This window comes from Macaca fascicularis, chromosome 19 (assembly GCF_037993035.2).
Source record: "Macaca fascicularis isolate 582-1 chromosome 19, T2T-MFA8v1.1".
NCBI classification, from domain to species: Eukaryota; Metazoa; Chordata; class Mammalia; order Primates; family Cercopithecidae; genus Macaca; species Macaca fascicularis.
In genome coordinates, this window is record NC_088393.1 from 61,716,190 (window position 1) to 61,732,114 (window position 15,925).

The following is a 15,925-nucleotide window of genomic DNA, read 5'->3' on the forward strand; positions in this document are numbered from 1 at the left end:
GCAGGCTTCCTTGCGGACCCGGGCACTTCTTCTTCCCTGCAGGCTCCTGGGTTTCTATGTCCCGGTCCAGCTGGATGCTGGGGCTTCCCCTCTCTCCCCCATCACCGCCGCGACACCCCCATCCCGTGCCCGCAGGCCCCAGCCCCCGCTCCGACCCTCGGCGGGCGGCCTGCCCCTTTAAGAGTGGCCCCGCTGACATCACGGCAGGGGGGGGGGGGGTGGGCTGGCCCGGCTCCCGGCTCCGCGGCGGCTGCAGGACCCGACTCCGCTCTGCGCCCGCCCGCTGCTGTAGGGACCCCGGCCCGGGACGCCCCCTCCCGCTTCCTGCAGTCGTCCAGACCCCAGGCTCCGCCCCAGGCCTGGCTAGAGCCCCAGTCCTCGTCAGGGGACCCCCAGGATTGTCCCTGCTGTCTCTCCTTCTCAGAGTCTCTCTCTCTCTCTCTCTCTGTCTCTCTCTCTCCGCCTCTGTCTCTTCTCCAAGCTCAAGGTCTCTGGGTCTCAGCATCTCTCAGCCCCAGGCCTCTGGGCGTCCCCCTGTCTCTTTCTGTCTCTTTCTGGTCTCCGACCTCTCCACTTCCCGGGCCTCAGAATCTCTGCGCCTAGGTGGTGAGGGGTGGTCCTAAACTCTGTCTCTCTCCCTCCTTGTCTCTGTCTCTGTGTCTCCTTCTGTCTCCAGACCTGAGTCCCTGGACTTCTCGGCCTCAAGGTCTCGGCGTGACTTTCTCTCTCTGCCCTGTCTCTCTTTGTGCCTCTGCCCCTCTCGGGCTCTCTGCCTCTGTTTCTATTCTCTCTCCCTCTCTGCCTCCCCCATCCTCAAGGCCCATCTCCCTCCCTCGCTGCATCCTTCCCCCCTTCCCTCCCCGCCCCTCCCCTCCTCCGCAGTAGCCAATGAGCGGCCGCCGGTTCCTGCTCCCGGCTCCGTCCGCCGAGTGAGGCCGCGGGCGCGGGGGGTGGGGGGTGGGAGGCCGGGAGGGGGCCGGGACGCCGGGCTCCGGGGCGGGGGCGGGGGGCGCGGGCACCGGCGACCCCGGTGGCGGCGGCGGCGGCCGGGGGAAGCCGCGGGGCCGGTCATGCGGCTGCGGGGCCCGCGGCCCGGAGCGTCCGCCCAGCCCTGAGCGAGGTGAGCGCTAGAGGAGGGTCCTGGGAGGAAGAAGGGGCGTCCCTCGAGGTGTCTGCGAGCCGGGTTTGGGGCGACAAAGGACCCGAGGGGCTCCAGGGGTGGTGGGATCCTGGCAGTCGGGACGCCCGAATTCGGGCGGCTATGGGGGATGCAGGGACACCTGGGCCTGGCGATCCTGGAGGACGGGGTCCGAGGGTCCCGGAGTGGGAAACTGCACGCTTCATGTCCGAGTCGCAGCGACCGTGGGCTGGGGAGGGCAGAGGCCGGGTCCTTGAGGAAGGCGGTACGGGGCGAGGGCGGAGGACCCAGGCCGGCCAGAGCAGGGTGTGGGTCTGGGAAGGGGTCCCCAGAAACGCGGAGTTACAGTCTCCCGAGAGATGGAAGGGAGATGGAGTTTGGGCTTAGGACTTGCAGAATGGGACCCCAGAGATTCAAATGCCTGAATCCGCGAAAGGGTGGGAGAAAGAGGGAGAAGAGGAGGCTCCAGGCCTGGGGGGAGGGTCCCAAAGGAGGAAAGGTTGGAGGAATAAGGAGATCTGGGCTGGCCAGTGAGAGTGAGGAGGAATTGGAGCAAGATTGGGTTTTAAAACGGGGTGCAAGAATGTGGAGGAGAGACGAGGTCTCAGCTGGGAGTCAGAGGGGCCAAAGGGGAAAGCTGAGATCGGCTACCTGGGACGGAGGCAACCAGGGTGGCCGGGGTAATGGTGCCCATTTCCGGGCCCACAGGGCTGCCAGAGGACCAGGCAGCTCGCGGTCAAACCCCCGAGCCGCCGGGCGGGGGATGGGAGGAAAAGCTGGCCAGAGCCTTCCCAGACTCTGGATCTCGGAGGCCTCCAAGAGGCTGGGGGGGAAGGAGGGGGGATCTGGAGGCTGGGAGTGCGGGGTGGAGCGGGGAGGAGAGAAGGTTGTCTCAGACTCCAGAGTCTTTATTCAGGTGGAGCAGAATTGCAAGGCTAGAAGAATTCTGGTTAGGGAAAGTGGAGTTTTATGTCTTGATTACTTTGTTGGGGAGAGTGTTTAGGGGACTCAAGCTTCACAGTTAAAAATATCCCGGGTATTCAGGCATGTAGCCGTCTCTGGTTGATACAGGCTGAGGGTCCCAAGTAGAGACCCCCAAATCATGGGATTGTGTGGCTTGGGGAAAACTCTTGCAGGGGTCGGGGAGAATCGTGGGTAAGGAATTGCAAGTCCTTGAGCTCTGGGTTGAGGAGCTCCCTCGTTGGAATCTCTAGGTTCCTAAGTGGAATTGGGGAGGCCACCGATATGAACTGGGGATCTCCTGTTTGGAGTCTAGTGTTATGAAATCGGGGCTCCATGCTGGATGTTGAAGAGGATCTGTGATTGGAAGTCCCAGCATGGGAAACCGAGGTCCAGAACCTCTGGTGGGAAGTGTTAGGGGAGGCGGTTTTGGGACTCCTGCTTGGGATTTTAGAGTTCAGGGCACTGAATCCTAGTTGGAAGGATGAGAGTCCGATGTTTGACTGGGGTGCTCTGATTAGGATGCTGGATTGGTGGTGGTGGTGGTGGTGGTGGTGGGTTCCCAGCTCATTCATGATTTTTTTTTCTTTCTTTTGAGATGGACTTTCACTCTGTCACCCAGGCTGAAGTGCAGTGGCGCGATCTCGGCTCACTGCAACCTCGCCCCCTGGGTTCAAGCTATTCTCCTGCCTCAGCCTCCCAAGTAGCTGGAATTATAGATGTGAGCCACTGTGCCCAGCTAATTTTTGCATTTTTAGTAAAGACAAGGTTTCACCATGTTGGCCAGGCTGGTCTCGAACTCCTGACCTCAAGTGATCCACCCACCTCAGCCTCCCAAAGTGCTGGAATTACAGGTGTGAGCCACCTCACCCAGCCCCATCTCCTGATTTTGACATTCTGGAATCTCTAATCGAGATTCTGGTTCTATGTCTCTGGGTTCCAATGTTCTGGGACTCAGCAGCCTATGAAGATGTTCCAGCATTCCAGGTCCAGGGGCCTGCCTAGATGTGGGAGGTTAGAATTACCGTTCTGGCGCTAGGATCTGGGTTGTGAGATGTCATCTCAGATTGGGGTATCAAATGAGGTCAAGGCACAGGATCAGAGTTAGAAGGTCATGAGTCAAGTTCTTGGTGTTAGAATTGGGTGTTAGGCTCAAGATACAAATCCAAGAGGCTAAACTTAAGTGGGGGCCTCTGCTCAAAGTCTTAGGGCAGAGGTCAAGGGTGTGAAGCCCCGGTATGGGGTTAGAGATCCTTGGTTAGTGACCCACTTTGGGGATTTCTGGGTGCAGTTCAGAGACAGGGTGCAAGAAAATGTATCAGGGTATCAGATTAGGGCAGGGAGTTAAGACTGGGTAGCCTGGGTTAGAGTTTCTGGCCAGCTCAAGTTGTAGAGCATCCAGGGTTCAAGCCCAATGCCCTGTGCTCTGGGATCTAAGTCCTGGCTCAGAGTTCAGGTTATTGATTCTTGTTGGAGTCTGATGTTCACAACTGGGGGCTTCGATCGGCGCACAGAGACAGGGCTGTGGGATGCCAGGTCCTAGAGGTGAAATCATTGATTGGCCTAATAGTTTCTGACTCACTGACCCACACTCAAGGTTAGGGACTCTGGTGGCATCTGATTTCTAAGTTAGGGTCTCAGGTCAGCAGGTGAGGTTAGGTTTAGGCAGGGAGACCTGGTTCTGGGGTTCAGAATCTCAAATTAGAATTTCTGCTCAGAGTCACAATATTTGGGACCCAAGTCCAAACACGGTTGGAGCCAAGATTCAATCTCTGGGCCTGGGCTGAAAGTTAGGATCAGAAATCTAATTCTGGGGTTGGGATCAGGATCTGGAGCCAGAGCACAGGCAGCAGGTTTGGGGAGCTCAGTCCTGAGGCTGAGGCTCAACAGTTGGTGTCTCTGGTCAGAGTCTAGGGTTGGGGTCATGGGTCAGGCCAGGGAGGTCAGATCTGAGAGAGTTCCATTTGGGAGTCGGTGTCTCTGGCTAGGACCCAGCATCCCGGGTTGCTGCATGGGGTCAAGCACTCTGGTCGGTCCCATGGAGCTCTGCACTGCAGCTTCCCTCTCACAGGCCCCGCAGGGCGCCCCCTGCCTCTGAGGATGAGTCACTGCAGCAGCCGCGCCCTGACCCTGTTGAGCAGCGTGTTTGGTGCGTGTGGCCTGCTCCTGGTGGGCATCGCGGTCAGCACTGACTACTGGCTGTACATGGAAGAGGGCACAGTGCTACCGCAGAACCAGACCACCGAGGTCAAGATGGCCCTGCACGCCGGCCTCTGGAGAGTCTGCTTCTTTGCAGGTACAGCCCTCACCTGTCTTCCACTCAACAGTTTCTGCCTTGCCTGGGGTCTGAGAGTCTTAGCCATAGTCCCATCCATTGGGTTCCAGAAATCCAGAAATGGATCCTGATTCTCTCCCGGAAGTTCAAATTTCTACATGGAGTCCCAATGACTAGCCCTTTATTCCTGGATCTAGGAGCCACAGTGCTGCAGGTCTGTAACCCCTAAGGAATTATGGAGTCCTTCCTTAAAGTTTGTAGTCTAGGTTTAGAACTTGTCCACTGAACAATTTCAGTGCTGAATGGGCAAGATTTTAAAAAAAATGCATGGGACGGGCGCGGTGGCTCACGCCTGTAATCCCAGCACTTTGGGAGGCCAAGGCGGGGAGGTCCCTTGAGCTCAGGAGTTTGAGACCAGCCTGGCCAACATGGTGAAACCCCATCTCTACTAAAAATACAAAAATTAGCTGTACGTGGTGGCGCACCTCTGTAATGCCAGTTACTTGGGAGGCTGAGGCAGGAGAATCGCTTGAATCCGGGAGGTGGAGGTTGCAGTGAGCCGAGATCACGCCCCTGCCACTGCACTCCAGCCTAGGTGACAGAGTGGGACTCCATCTCACTCTGCCTAGCTCTGACTGGTGGCGTGCACCTGTAGTTCCAGTTATTCAGGAGGCTGAGGCGGGAGGATTGCTTATGTCCAGGAGTTCGAGGCTGCAGTGAGCTATGATAGTGCTGCTGCACTCTAGCCTGGGTGACAGAGCAAAACCCTGTCTCTAAAGAAAACAAAAAACAAAAAAAGAAACAAACAAAAAAAATATGCCTCCCAGGGACCACAAAGACCCATTCATTGTAAGAATCCTGGCTCCCCAGACCTCGTCCCCTTTAGGGACCATGAGTTCTGATCTACAGATCTTTCGTTGTTTAGGACCTAGAATTCCAGCCTTGTCCTCTTCCAATCAGGAATCTCTAGGGCAGCCAGAAAGAGGAGTCCCAGGCCAGGCGCAGTGGCTCACGCCTGTAATCCCAGCACTTTGGGGGGCCAGGACGGGCAGATCACAAGGTCAGGAGTTTGAGACTAGCCTGGCCAACATAGTGAAACCCCGTCTCTACTAAAAATACAAAAATTAGCTGGGCATATTGGCATGTGCCTGTAGTCCCAGCTACTCAGGAGGCTGAGGCAGGAGAATCACTTGAACCCAGGAGGCAGAGGTTGTGGTGAGCCAAGATCGTGCCACTGCACTCCAGCCTGGGCAACAGAGCGAGACTCCATTTCAAAAAAAAAAAAAAAAGAAAAGAAAAGAAGAGAAAAGAAAGAGGAATCCCAGACAGACATCCACCCACCCCCTTTCCCAACACCCCTGGAGTGGTACAGCTTGTAACCCTTGGGCTAGGCCTTGCACCCCCAACCTGGGGTCTCCCCTCTGTCCACCCTGCCCCCACCCCCACCCCCACAGCCTCTCTAGAGCTTAGGAGCCTCTCATCCAGGCCCGTCTGTTTCTCTTCCCCCCAGGTCGGGAGAAAGGTCGCTGTGTGGCCTCAGAATATTTTCTTGAACCAGAGATCAACTTGGTGACGGAAAACACGGAGAATATTTTGAGTGAGGGGATGTGGGGGTGCCAAGGCACAAGAGAGCAAGATCACAGTCAAGTCCTGGAGTCCTGGGAGGGGGCAGGACTAGGGAAATGGTGGGGTCCAAGGGAAGGAGGGGAGGCTTGAAAGAAGGCAGAGTGGGTCAGGCGTGGTGGTTCACACCTGTAATCCTAGCACTTTGGGAGGTTGAGGTGGGTGGATCACCTGAGTTCAGGAGTTCGAGACCAGCCCGGCCAACATGGTGAAACCTTGTCTCTACTAAAAATACAAAAATTAGCTGGGTGTGGTGGCACGCGCCTGCAGTCCCAGCTACTCAGGAGGCTGAGGCAGAAGAATTGCTTGAATCTGGGAGATGGAGCTTGCAGTGAGCCGAGATTTCGCCACTGTACTCCAGCCTGGACAACAGAGTGAGACTCTGTCTAAAAAAAAAAAAAAAAAAAGGAAGAAAGAAAGAAAAGAAAGAAAGAAGGCAAGGCAGAGTGGTTAGGTAAGGAGAAAAGGCAAGGTTGAAAGGGTGAGGTCCGGTTGGTGAGGAGCAGTTAATCAGAAAGGGGGCGGAGTTAAGCCCAAGGGGGTGTGGCCTATGTGAGGGGGCGTGGCAGGCTTGTGTCCACGGAGGAAATATCAGGGGAAGGGGAGGAGTCAGTGGGGAAAGGGAGGAGCCAAACAAAAATGCAGAGGTGGCGACAGCAGAGGTCAAGGAATGGGGAAGTGACCCACTGGAGATTCCCTCCTCACTCCTGTCTCTCCCCATCCGCTCCCCAGAGACAGTGCGCACGGCCACCCCCTTCCCCATGGTCAGCCTCTTTCTCGTGTTCACGGCCTTCGTCATCAGCAACATCGGCCACATCCGCCCGCAGAGGACCATTCTGGCTTTCGTCTCTGGCATCTTCTTCATACTATCGGGTGAGCCTAAGGACTTGTGGGCTGGGGGACCATTTCCAGTTCCAGGGACCTGTGGTTCCTTTTCCACTTAGCCACTTCTTTGCTGTGTGGCCTGGGAGGAGTTGCAGACCCTCTCTGAGCACCACTTTCCTTCTATGTGCAATGGAAATAGCAGTGCCCATTGCAAAGCGTCCTTTAGAGGACCACATTATAGCGAGGGCTAACTGGGTGCTAATTAGGTACCAGGCTCTGTTCTGATACTCACAACAACCTTGTGAGGTAAATCCTATTAATAGCCCATTTTACAGATACGGAAACAGACACTCAGAGGGATGAAGTCATTTGCTCAGGGCCATACAACTAGTGAGAGGCAGAGCTGGGAGTGAAACTCACGCAATTCGCCTCCGGAGGCTGTATTTTTAACCACTGCTGATAAACTGCAATTAACAGTTTAAAGGACTCCTTATTTTCTGTGCAATATTTTGTTCTAAATTTTTTCAAATAAATGGAAAAGTCCAAAGAATTTTATAGCGAACACCCATGTAGCCACCACTTAGAGTCAAACATTAACAGATCACTAGACTTGCATGATCTTGCGTCTGTCCATCTGTCTATATGTCCAACCATCCATCAATCTACCTTATTGTCTAGATGCATTTCAGAGTAAGTTTCAAGCATCAGTACACTTCACCCTACTTACATCATCATACATGTGATTAGCTAGAGTTCAATATTTGTTTACGGTTATTTTTTTTTTCTTCTTTTGAGGCACAAGCCTCTTTTGCATATGTGAAATCACACCCATCTCCTAACATCACTACCTAGGAGTTATTATTAGCACTCACTTGATAAAATGGGGGTTCCAATGCCCAGAATTGCAGAGAGTTGCCCAAGATACCAACATAAACTATTTCCAGAGGACTTGAGTGTCCAGAGTTCCAGTAAAGCCTTTTTTCTTTTTTCTTTCTTTTCTTTTCTTTTTTTTTTTGAGACGGAGTTTCGCTCTTGTTGCCCAGGCTGGAGTGCAGTGGCATGATCTCAGCTCACCACAACCTCTGCCTCCTGGGTTCAAGCAATTCTCCTGCCTCAGCCTCCCAAGTAGCTGGGATTACAGGCATGCACCACCACACCCGGCTAATTTTCTATTTTTTTTAGTAGAGATGGGGTTTCTTCATGTTGGTCAGGCTGTCTCAAACTCCCGACTGCAGATGATCTGCTCGCCTCGGCCTCCCAAAGTGCTGGGATTACAGGCGTGAGCCACTGTAACTGGCCTTTCTTTCTTTTTTTTTTATTTGAGACGGAGTCTCCCTCTGTTGCCCAGGCTGGAGCCCAGTGGCGTGATCTCGGCCCATTGCAACCTCTGCCTCCCAGGTTCAAGCGATTCTCCTGTCTCAGCTTCCCGAATAGCTGGGATTACAGGTGTGCACCACCACGCCCAGCTAATTTTTGTATTTTTAGTAGAGATGGGGTTTTGCCATGTTGGTCAGGCTGGTCTTGAACTCCAGGCCTCAAGTGATCCTCCTGCCTTAGCCTCCCAAAGTGCTGGAATTACAGGCATGAGCCACCATGCCTGGCCTAAAACCTTTTTCTTGAGTGTTAATCTCCTCCAGATTTCAGCTGAGTCCAATCCAATTCAGTCCAATTCAGCTAAAATCAGCCCAAATCAACTCAGCTCGAGTACATTTAACTCCATCCATCCAACCCAGCTAACCCCAATTCATTCTGACTCAATTCTTCAGTTCAATTCAAATGAATTCAACATAATTTAGTTAAACTCAAATCAGATCCTTGTAATTCAGTTGATGGTTTATGAACAAACCCCACTGCATGTCCTGTCTCCATTCTGTCCCCTGGGGCCAGCACTCAGCTCCCTCTTTTCAGTGGCTGTGCAAATAGTTGAAAAGGGATTCTCCAACTAAGCAACTGAGATCCAAAGTGCCTGATCCAGGATCCCCTCCTCCAGTCTCTGCTCCTCACCCGGCCTCCTCTGGGTTTAACCTCCCCCATGCCTTCAACCTAACCTGAAGAGACCTTTCCCAGGGAAGGCAGGGTGCAAGCTCCGTGCAAACTTGAATCACAGCGTGTGGAGCCAGACACTGAGCTAAAATAAGACGTGGAGAATATCACAATCCTAGAGTGTCAGAGCGGAAAGGTCTCATCATTTTTCAAATGGAAAAATAGTGGCCTAGAGAGAAAAAGTGGGGCAAGAGTAGATAGCATGGGGATTTTTATTCAACCCGTCAAAATCATTATAAGGAAAGTCCCATTGTTTGCGGTTCACAGGAACAGAAACAGGGGCTTGCAGAGGCGACATAGCTCGTCAGTGGCAGAACTGGGATTGAAATCTAGGGTATTCTGATTCCTAAATCCATGCTTATACCACCCACTGCACCAGGAACTGACTGCCCAAGGTCACGCTGAGGATCAGTGGTGCAGGCAGGCTGGAAGTCACGTCTCTAGGGTAACAATAGAGTAATTTGGAAGAGATTGAATCCAACTGCCTGAATTCCTTCCTAGCATTCATTTCACCTATGCACTCCACCCCAAGGTATCCAGGCATGTGCTGCCAAGCTTGTGGGGTGTAGTGGCTGAAGGCCACATGTTGTGAACCTAGAAAGAACTGGGTTCAAATCTTGCCTCTATCACTTACTCATGGTTTAAACCAAAGCCTTCTTTTGTGGAGTTATTGAGGGGACAAATCTTGGTCAGCGGTTGGCAAGCTTTTTCTGCTTAGGGCCAGATAGCAAATATTTTAGGCTACGTGAGCCATAGGTTCTCCAATGCAACTATTCAACTCTGCTGGGAGGCAATTGGCCACTGTAGTGCAAAAGCTGCCAGGTTAAGCAAATGGGAGTGGCTATGTTCCAGTGACTACTCGTGGACTCTGAAATTTGAGTTCAATGTAATTTTCATGTGCATGAAATAGTCTTCTTTTGATTTTTTAAGTCAAATTTTTAAATTTAATTTATTTAAATTTTTGTTTTTTTAAATCAAAAGGAGAATAATAGGTAAAAATCATGCTTAGTTCGCAAACCATACAAAAGCAGACAGTGGGCCAGGTCGTCATTTGCCAACCCCCGATTTAGATCATGAGTGTAAAGCATCTGACCCAGCACCTGACTGTAACAATAAGTGCTCAACACTTGTTGTTTTAAGTAAATAAATAAACATAGTAATAATAGTGGTAGTACTAGCGGTGGTGGTGGTGGTGATAGTAGTAATAGTACTAGCAGTAACAACCAACTTTTTAATTTTTTTTTTTTTTTTTTTTTGAGACGGAGTCTTGCTCTGTCACCCAGGCTGGAGTGCAGTGGCCCGATCTCAGCTCACTGCAAGCTCCGCTCCTGGGTTTACGCCATTCTCCTGCCTCAGCCTCCCGAGTAGCTGGGACTACAGGCGCCCGCCACCTCGCCGGGCTAGTTTTTTGTATTTTTTAGTAGAGACGGGATTTCACCATGTTAGCCAGGATGGTCTCGATCTCCTGACCTTGTAATCCGCCACCTCAGCCTCCCAAAGTGCTGGGATTACAGGCGTGAGCCACCGTGCCCGGCCTAACTTTTTAATTTTTATTTTACTTTTTTATTTTTTATTTTTTTGAGATGGAGTTTTGCTCTTGTTGCCCAGGTTGGAGTGCAATGGTGCAATCTCAGCTCATTGCAACCTCTGCATCCCAGGTTCAAGCGATTCTCCTGCCTCAGCCTCCCGAGTGGCTGGGATTACAGGCATGTGCCACCACACCCAGCTAATTTTTTGTGTTTTTAGTAGAGACGGGGTTTCACTGTGTTAGCCAGGATAGTCTCGAACTCCTGACCTCAGGTCGCCCTCGGCCTCCCAAAGTGCTGGAACTGCAGGCGTGAGCCACCGCACCTTGCCCTTATTTTTATTTTTTAATTTTTTCCCCTTCTGGCCAAATTTCAGCTCACAACAACCAACTTTTTTGGGGGTCCAGACAGTTCTAGGGGCTTTATACATATTAAGGTATTTATTTTTATCCACCCTGTAAGGCAGGTGCCATTAACATCCCCATTTTACCATTGGGAAAACAGAAACATGCAGAGGTTACATTGTTCCATAAGGGAAGCAAGATTCCAACCCAGGCTCCTCACCATGGCATTATGCTGCCCCACTAAGGTTAAAGCATAAAAAAGGAGGAGATTTAAAATGAGAGGTTAAGGACAGAAATAGTACCAATGCCTTGGGACTTGGAATGGAATAGCCTGGTGTGACTGCCTCCTGTTCCCAATGAGGAAACCAGGGCTCAGAGAGAGAAAGACAGGGATTGCCTCAGGCCTGGTCATTGGTGGAGTTGTCCTCAGGCCTGGTCATTGGTGGAGTTGTCCTCAGGCCTGGTCATTGGTGGAGTTGTCCTCAGGCCTGGTCATTGGTGGAGTTGTCCTCAGGCCTGGTCATTGGTGAAGTTGCCCCAGGTCTGGTCATTGGTGGAGTTGCTCCAGGCTGGTCATTGGTGGAGTTGCCTGAGTCTGGTCATTGATGGAGTTGTGCCAAGCTGGTCATTGGTGGAGTTGCCTGAGTCTGGTCATTGATGGAGTTGTGCCAGGCTGGCCATTGGTGGAGTTGCTCCAGGCTGGTCATTGGTGGAGTTGCCTGAGTCTGGTCATTGGTGCAGTTTCCCCAGGTCTGGTCATTTGTGGAGTTGCCCTAGTCTGATCATTGGTGGAGTTGTCCAAGGTCTGGTCATTGGTGGAGTTGTCTGAGGTCTGGTCATTGGTGGGGTTGTCCCAGGATGGTCATTGGTGGAGTTGTCTGAGGTCTGGTCATTAGTGGAGTTGCCCCCGGTCTGGTCATTGGTGGAGTTGCCCCAGGCTGGTCATTGGTGGAGCTGCCCTGGGCTGGTCATTGGTGTAGCTGCCTGAATCTGTTCATTGGTGGAGTTGCCCCAGGCCTGGTCATTGGTGCAGTTGCCCGAGTCTGGTCATTGGTGGAGTTGCCCGAGTCTGGTCATTGGTGGAGCTGCCCCAGGTCTGGTCATTGGTGGAGCTGCCCTGGGCTGGTCATTGGTGAAGTTGCCCGAGTCTGGTCATTGGTGGAGCTGCCCCAGGTCTGGTCATTGGTGGAGCTGCCCTGGGCTGGTCATTGGTGAAGTTGCCCGAGTCTGGTCATTGGTGGAGCTGCCCCAGGTCTGGTCATTGGTGGAGCTGCCCTGGGCTGGTCATTGGTGAAGTTGCCCGAGTCTGGTCATTGGTGGAGCTGCCCCAGGTCTGGTCATTGGTGGAGCTGCCCTGGGCTGGTCATTGGTGAAGTTGCCCGAGTCTGGTCATTGGTGGAGCTGCCCCAGGTCTGGTCATTGGTGGAGTTGTCCCAGGCTGGTCATTGGTGGAGCTGCCCCAGGGCTGGTCATTGGTGCAGTTGCCCGAGTCTGGTCATTGGTGGAGCTGCCCAAATCTGGTCATTGGTGGAGCTGCCCTGGGCTGGTCATTGGTGGAGCTGCCCCAGGTCTGGTCATTGGTGGAGCTGCCCCAGGGCTGGTCATTGGTGGAGCTGCCCAAATCTGGTCATTGGTGGAGTTGCCCCAAGTCTGGTCATTGGTGGAGCTGCCCTGGGCTGGTCATTGGTGAAGTTGCCCGAGTCTGGTCATTGGTGGAGCTGCCCCAGGTCTGGTCATTGGTGGAGTTGCCCCAGGTCTGGTCATTGGTGGAGTTGCCCCAGGCTGGTCATTGGTGCAGTTGCCCGAGTCTGATCATTGGTGCAGTTGCCCGAGTCTGGTCATTGGTGGAGTTGCCCCAGGCTGGTTATTGGTGGAGTTGCCCCAGGCTGGTCATTGGTGGAGTTGCCCGCATCTTGTCATTGGTGCAGTTGCCCCAGCTCTGGTCATTGGTGGAGCTGGCATTCAAGTCTAGAGAAACCAGTGGAAGGACTAGGGCAGGAGGGATAGGGTCACAGCTGGGCATTAAATGTCTCACAGGGACCTGTGCTGGAGATGGACTAGAGGGAAAGAGACTGGAAATGTACAAACTGAGGAGGCTTGTTTAGTGGTCCAGGCCATAGCAGACAAGGTCTGTGCTGGGGCTGGAGATGTGAGGAAAAGGCAATTGGATGGCCATGTGAGAGAGGGATATTGATGGAAGAATCAATAGAATCAGATGACTGACTGGATGTGGCTGGTGGGAGAAGTGGGAGGAAGCTAGACAGGCATTGATTTTTTTCCAGGTCATAAGAGGCTTGCGCATGCATGTCCCACATTAGTCCCTGATCATTAAACATGATCTGTGCATATGTTAATTCATTCAGTCTTCAGATATCCTGTATACCAGACCCTGTCCTTGGCACAGAAGACACAATTAAATCCTCATGTATAACTCAGATGCACTCACTCACAGAACAGCTCTTGACTACCTGTCAGTCAAAGCTTTTCACACTTTTTCTTAAATTCCTTCAATAGATTCCCATCGCACTTAGAATATACCCAAATGCCTCAGTCTGGCCTCCAAGGTCTTCTATGATTTGGCTACCGCTCAGATCTCTGACCTCATCTCCTCAGCCACTAGCACTCTCCGCATTGCTTATAAGTTCAGCCTACACTGGCCTCATTCTTCTCCTTGAAAATGCGAATCACAGCCTCACCTCAGGACTTGGTACACTCATTATTCTTCCCTGCTTGGAAGTCCCTTCCCCACCTCCAACTCCATCCGACCCTGATTCTCAGAAGCCTCAAACTTTTTTCTCTTCAGAGTTGCTTTCTCTGACAACAGTACCTAGTATTCCCTTACCCCTGCTGTACTATCACATGCTTTGTTTTATATTTTTTAATAGCATTTATTGCTACTGTTGTGATATTTGTTTTCTGTCTTTTTGTACCAGAATGTAATCTTCAAAAGGGCTGAGACAGGCCAGGCATGGTGGCTCACGCCTGTAATCCCAGCACTTTGGGAGGCCAAGGTGGGTGGATCACTTGAGGTCAGGAGTTTGAGACCAGCCTGGCCAACATGATGAAACCCTATCTCTACTAAAAATACAAAAATTGGCTGGGCGTGGTGGTGGGCCCCTGAAGTCCCAGCTACTTGGGAGGCTGAGGCAGGAGAATCACTTGAACCTGGAAGATGAAGGCTGGAGTGAGCAGAAATCATGCTGCTGCACTCTAGTTTGGTCTACAGAGCAAGACTCTGTCTCAGAAAAAAGAAGAGTGAGGAGGATGCTGAGACCTTTTCTTTCCTTTCTTTTTCTTTTCTTTTCTTTTCTTTTCTTTTCTTTTCTTTTCTTTTCTTTTCTTTTCTTTTTGAGACAGAGTCTCGCTTTTTTACCCGGGCTGGAGTACAGTGGCGCAATCTCCTGCCTTAGCCTCCCGTGTAGCTGGGATTACAGGAGCCCGCCGCCACGCCTGGCTAATTTTTGTATATTTAGTAGAGACGGGGTGTCACCATGTTGGCCAGGCTGGTCTCGAATTCCTGACCTCAAGTGATCCACCCACCTCAGCCTCCCAAAGTTCTGGGATTACAGGCATGAGCCACTGTGGCCCAGCGGGCTGAGACCTTTTCAAACATGTTCTTGTTTGTGTCTTAGAGCCTAGAAGTGTTGTTTGTATGAAGTGCAAACTGAACTATTTCCAGAATGAGTGAGGGCAGAATGGATGAGTGACAGTCCTGGGTATTCTGAGAAAAGGGATGATGCATTAACCTGACATAGTAGGGTGCTGTGGGGAGGGTGAGAGAGACCAGGGAGGGCTTCCAAGAAAAGGTGACAGCTAAGTTGATGCCGAAAGGGTCAGGGGGAAATTTTCAAGTCCAGAAAGAAAGGAACTGGTTTGGAGATGGAATTCACAGCATGCGATAAGGCCCTAGAGAGGAGCTAGGACAGGCCAGGCACTGTGGCTCATCCCTGTAATCCCAGAACACTAGGAGGCTGAGGCAGGCAGGTCACCTGAGGTTAGGAGTTCGAGACCAGCCTGGTCAACATGGTGAAATCCCGTCTCTACTAAAAACACAAAAATTAGCCAGGCATGGTGGCAGGCGCCTGTAATCCCAGCTACTTGGGAGACTGAGACAGGAGAATCGCTTGAACCTGGGAAGCGGAGGTTGCCGTGAGCTGAGATTGTACCATTGCACTCCAGCCTGGAAAAACAAACGAACAGGTTGCCGTGAGCCGAGATTGTACCATTGCACTCCAGCCTGGAAAAACAAACGAACACACACACACACACACACACACACACACACACACACACACACACACACACACACACACACACACACACACACACACACACACACACACACACACACACACACACACACACACACACACACACACACACACACACACACACACACACACACACGAAAGAAAGCAAGCAGGCAGCTAAGACAGAGGTCGACGCCAGTGCACCTGTCCATGGTCCTGAAACCCAGTTGCTTTCAAGCCAGGATGGTTCTATTCAGCTTGGAATGTAGGTGACTCTTGCCTACTGTGCTTTAAGAATTACAAAGCAGATGAAGTTGAGGGGGTGGGAAGAGAGTAAGAGAGTTGGATTGCAGAGAGAGAAAGGGGGAAGGGAGGGAGAAAAAGAGAAAGGAAAAAGACATTATTTTTGGAGAACCAGGGCTAATGCAAAATGGCCAGAAAGAAAAAGGGATGATAAGAATGACTTATTACAAAGAAAAAAGAAAACAAAATATTTTCCTCAGTGGAAATATTTCTTTCTTTCCCATCATACCCTGGTCCTGACTCTGCTTATAGAGACTGGTATTTATTTATTTATTTATTGAGGCAGGAGAAATCTGCCTCTTGGTCTGTTGCCCAGGCTGGAGTGCAGTGGCACAATGTTGGCTCACTGCTACCTTCACCTCTTGGGTTCAAGCAATTCTCATGCCTCAGCCTCCCGAGTAGTTGGGATTACAGGTGTGCACCACCACACCTGGCTAATTTTTTTCGTATTTTTGTAGAGATGGGGTTTCACCATGTTGGCCAGGCTGGTCTTAAACTCCTGACCTCAAGTGATCTGCCCACCTCAGCCTCCCAAAGTGCTGAGATTACAGGCATGAGTCACCACACCTGGCAGAATGTTTGTTATTTAGAGCTGTAACGTGAAACTTGGGCCTTAAGTCTGGGGTTGGAGTGAACTG

At 51.9% G+C, this 15,925-nt stretch overlaps 1 protein-coding gene across 3 annotated transcripts in view; it reads left to right on the plus strand.

Annotated features, from left to right (window-relative positions):
• Positions 1-880: 880 nt before the first annotated feature.
• The window catches only part of CACNG7 (calcium voltage-gated channel auxiliary subunit gamma 7), a 30,710-nt gene continuing 15,665 nt past the window's right edge, over positions 881-15,925 (plus strand). For 2 of the 3 annotated variants that reach the window (XM_005590272.5, XM_065534865.2), the window contains exons 1-4: positions 881-1,120; positions 4,170-4,394; positions 5,884-5,970; positions 6,729-6,869. In XM_005590272.5, the coding sequence (XP_005590329.1) occupies positions 4,199-4,394; positions 5,884-5,970; positions 6,729-6,869 (424 nt within the window). In that variant the 5' untranslated portion in view covers positions 881-1,120; positions 4,170-4,198. Of the gene's footprint in view, positions 1,121-4,169; positions 4,395-5,883; positions 5,971-6,728; positions 6,870-7,156; positions 7,228-15,925 lie in introns of those variants that run through there. The other variant, XM_074024638.1, reaches the window with a different exon arrangement.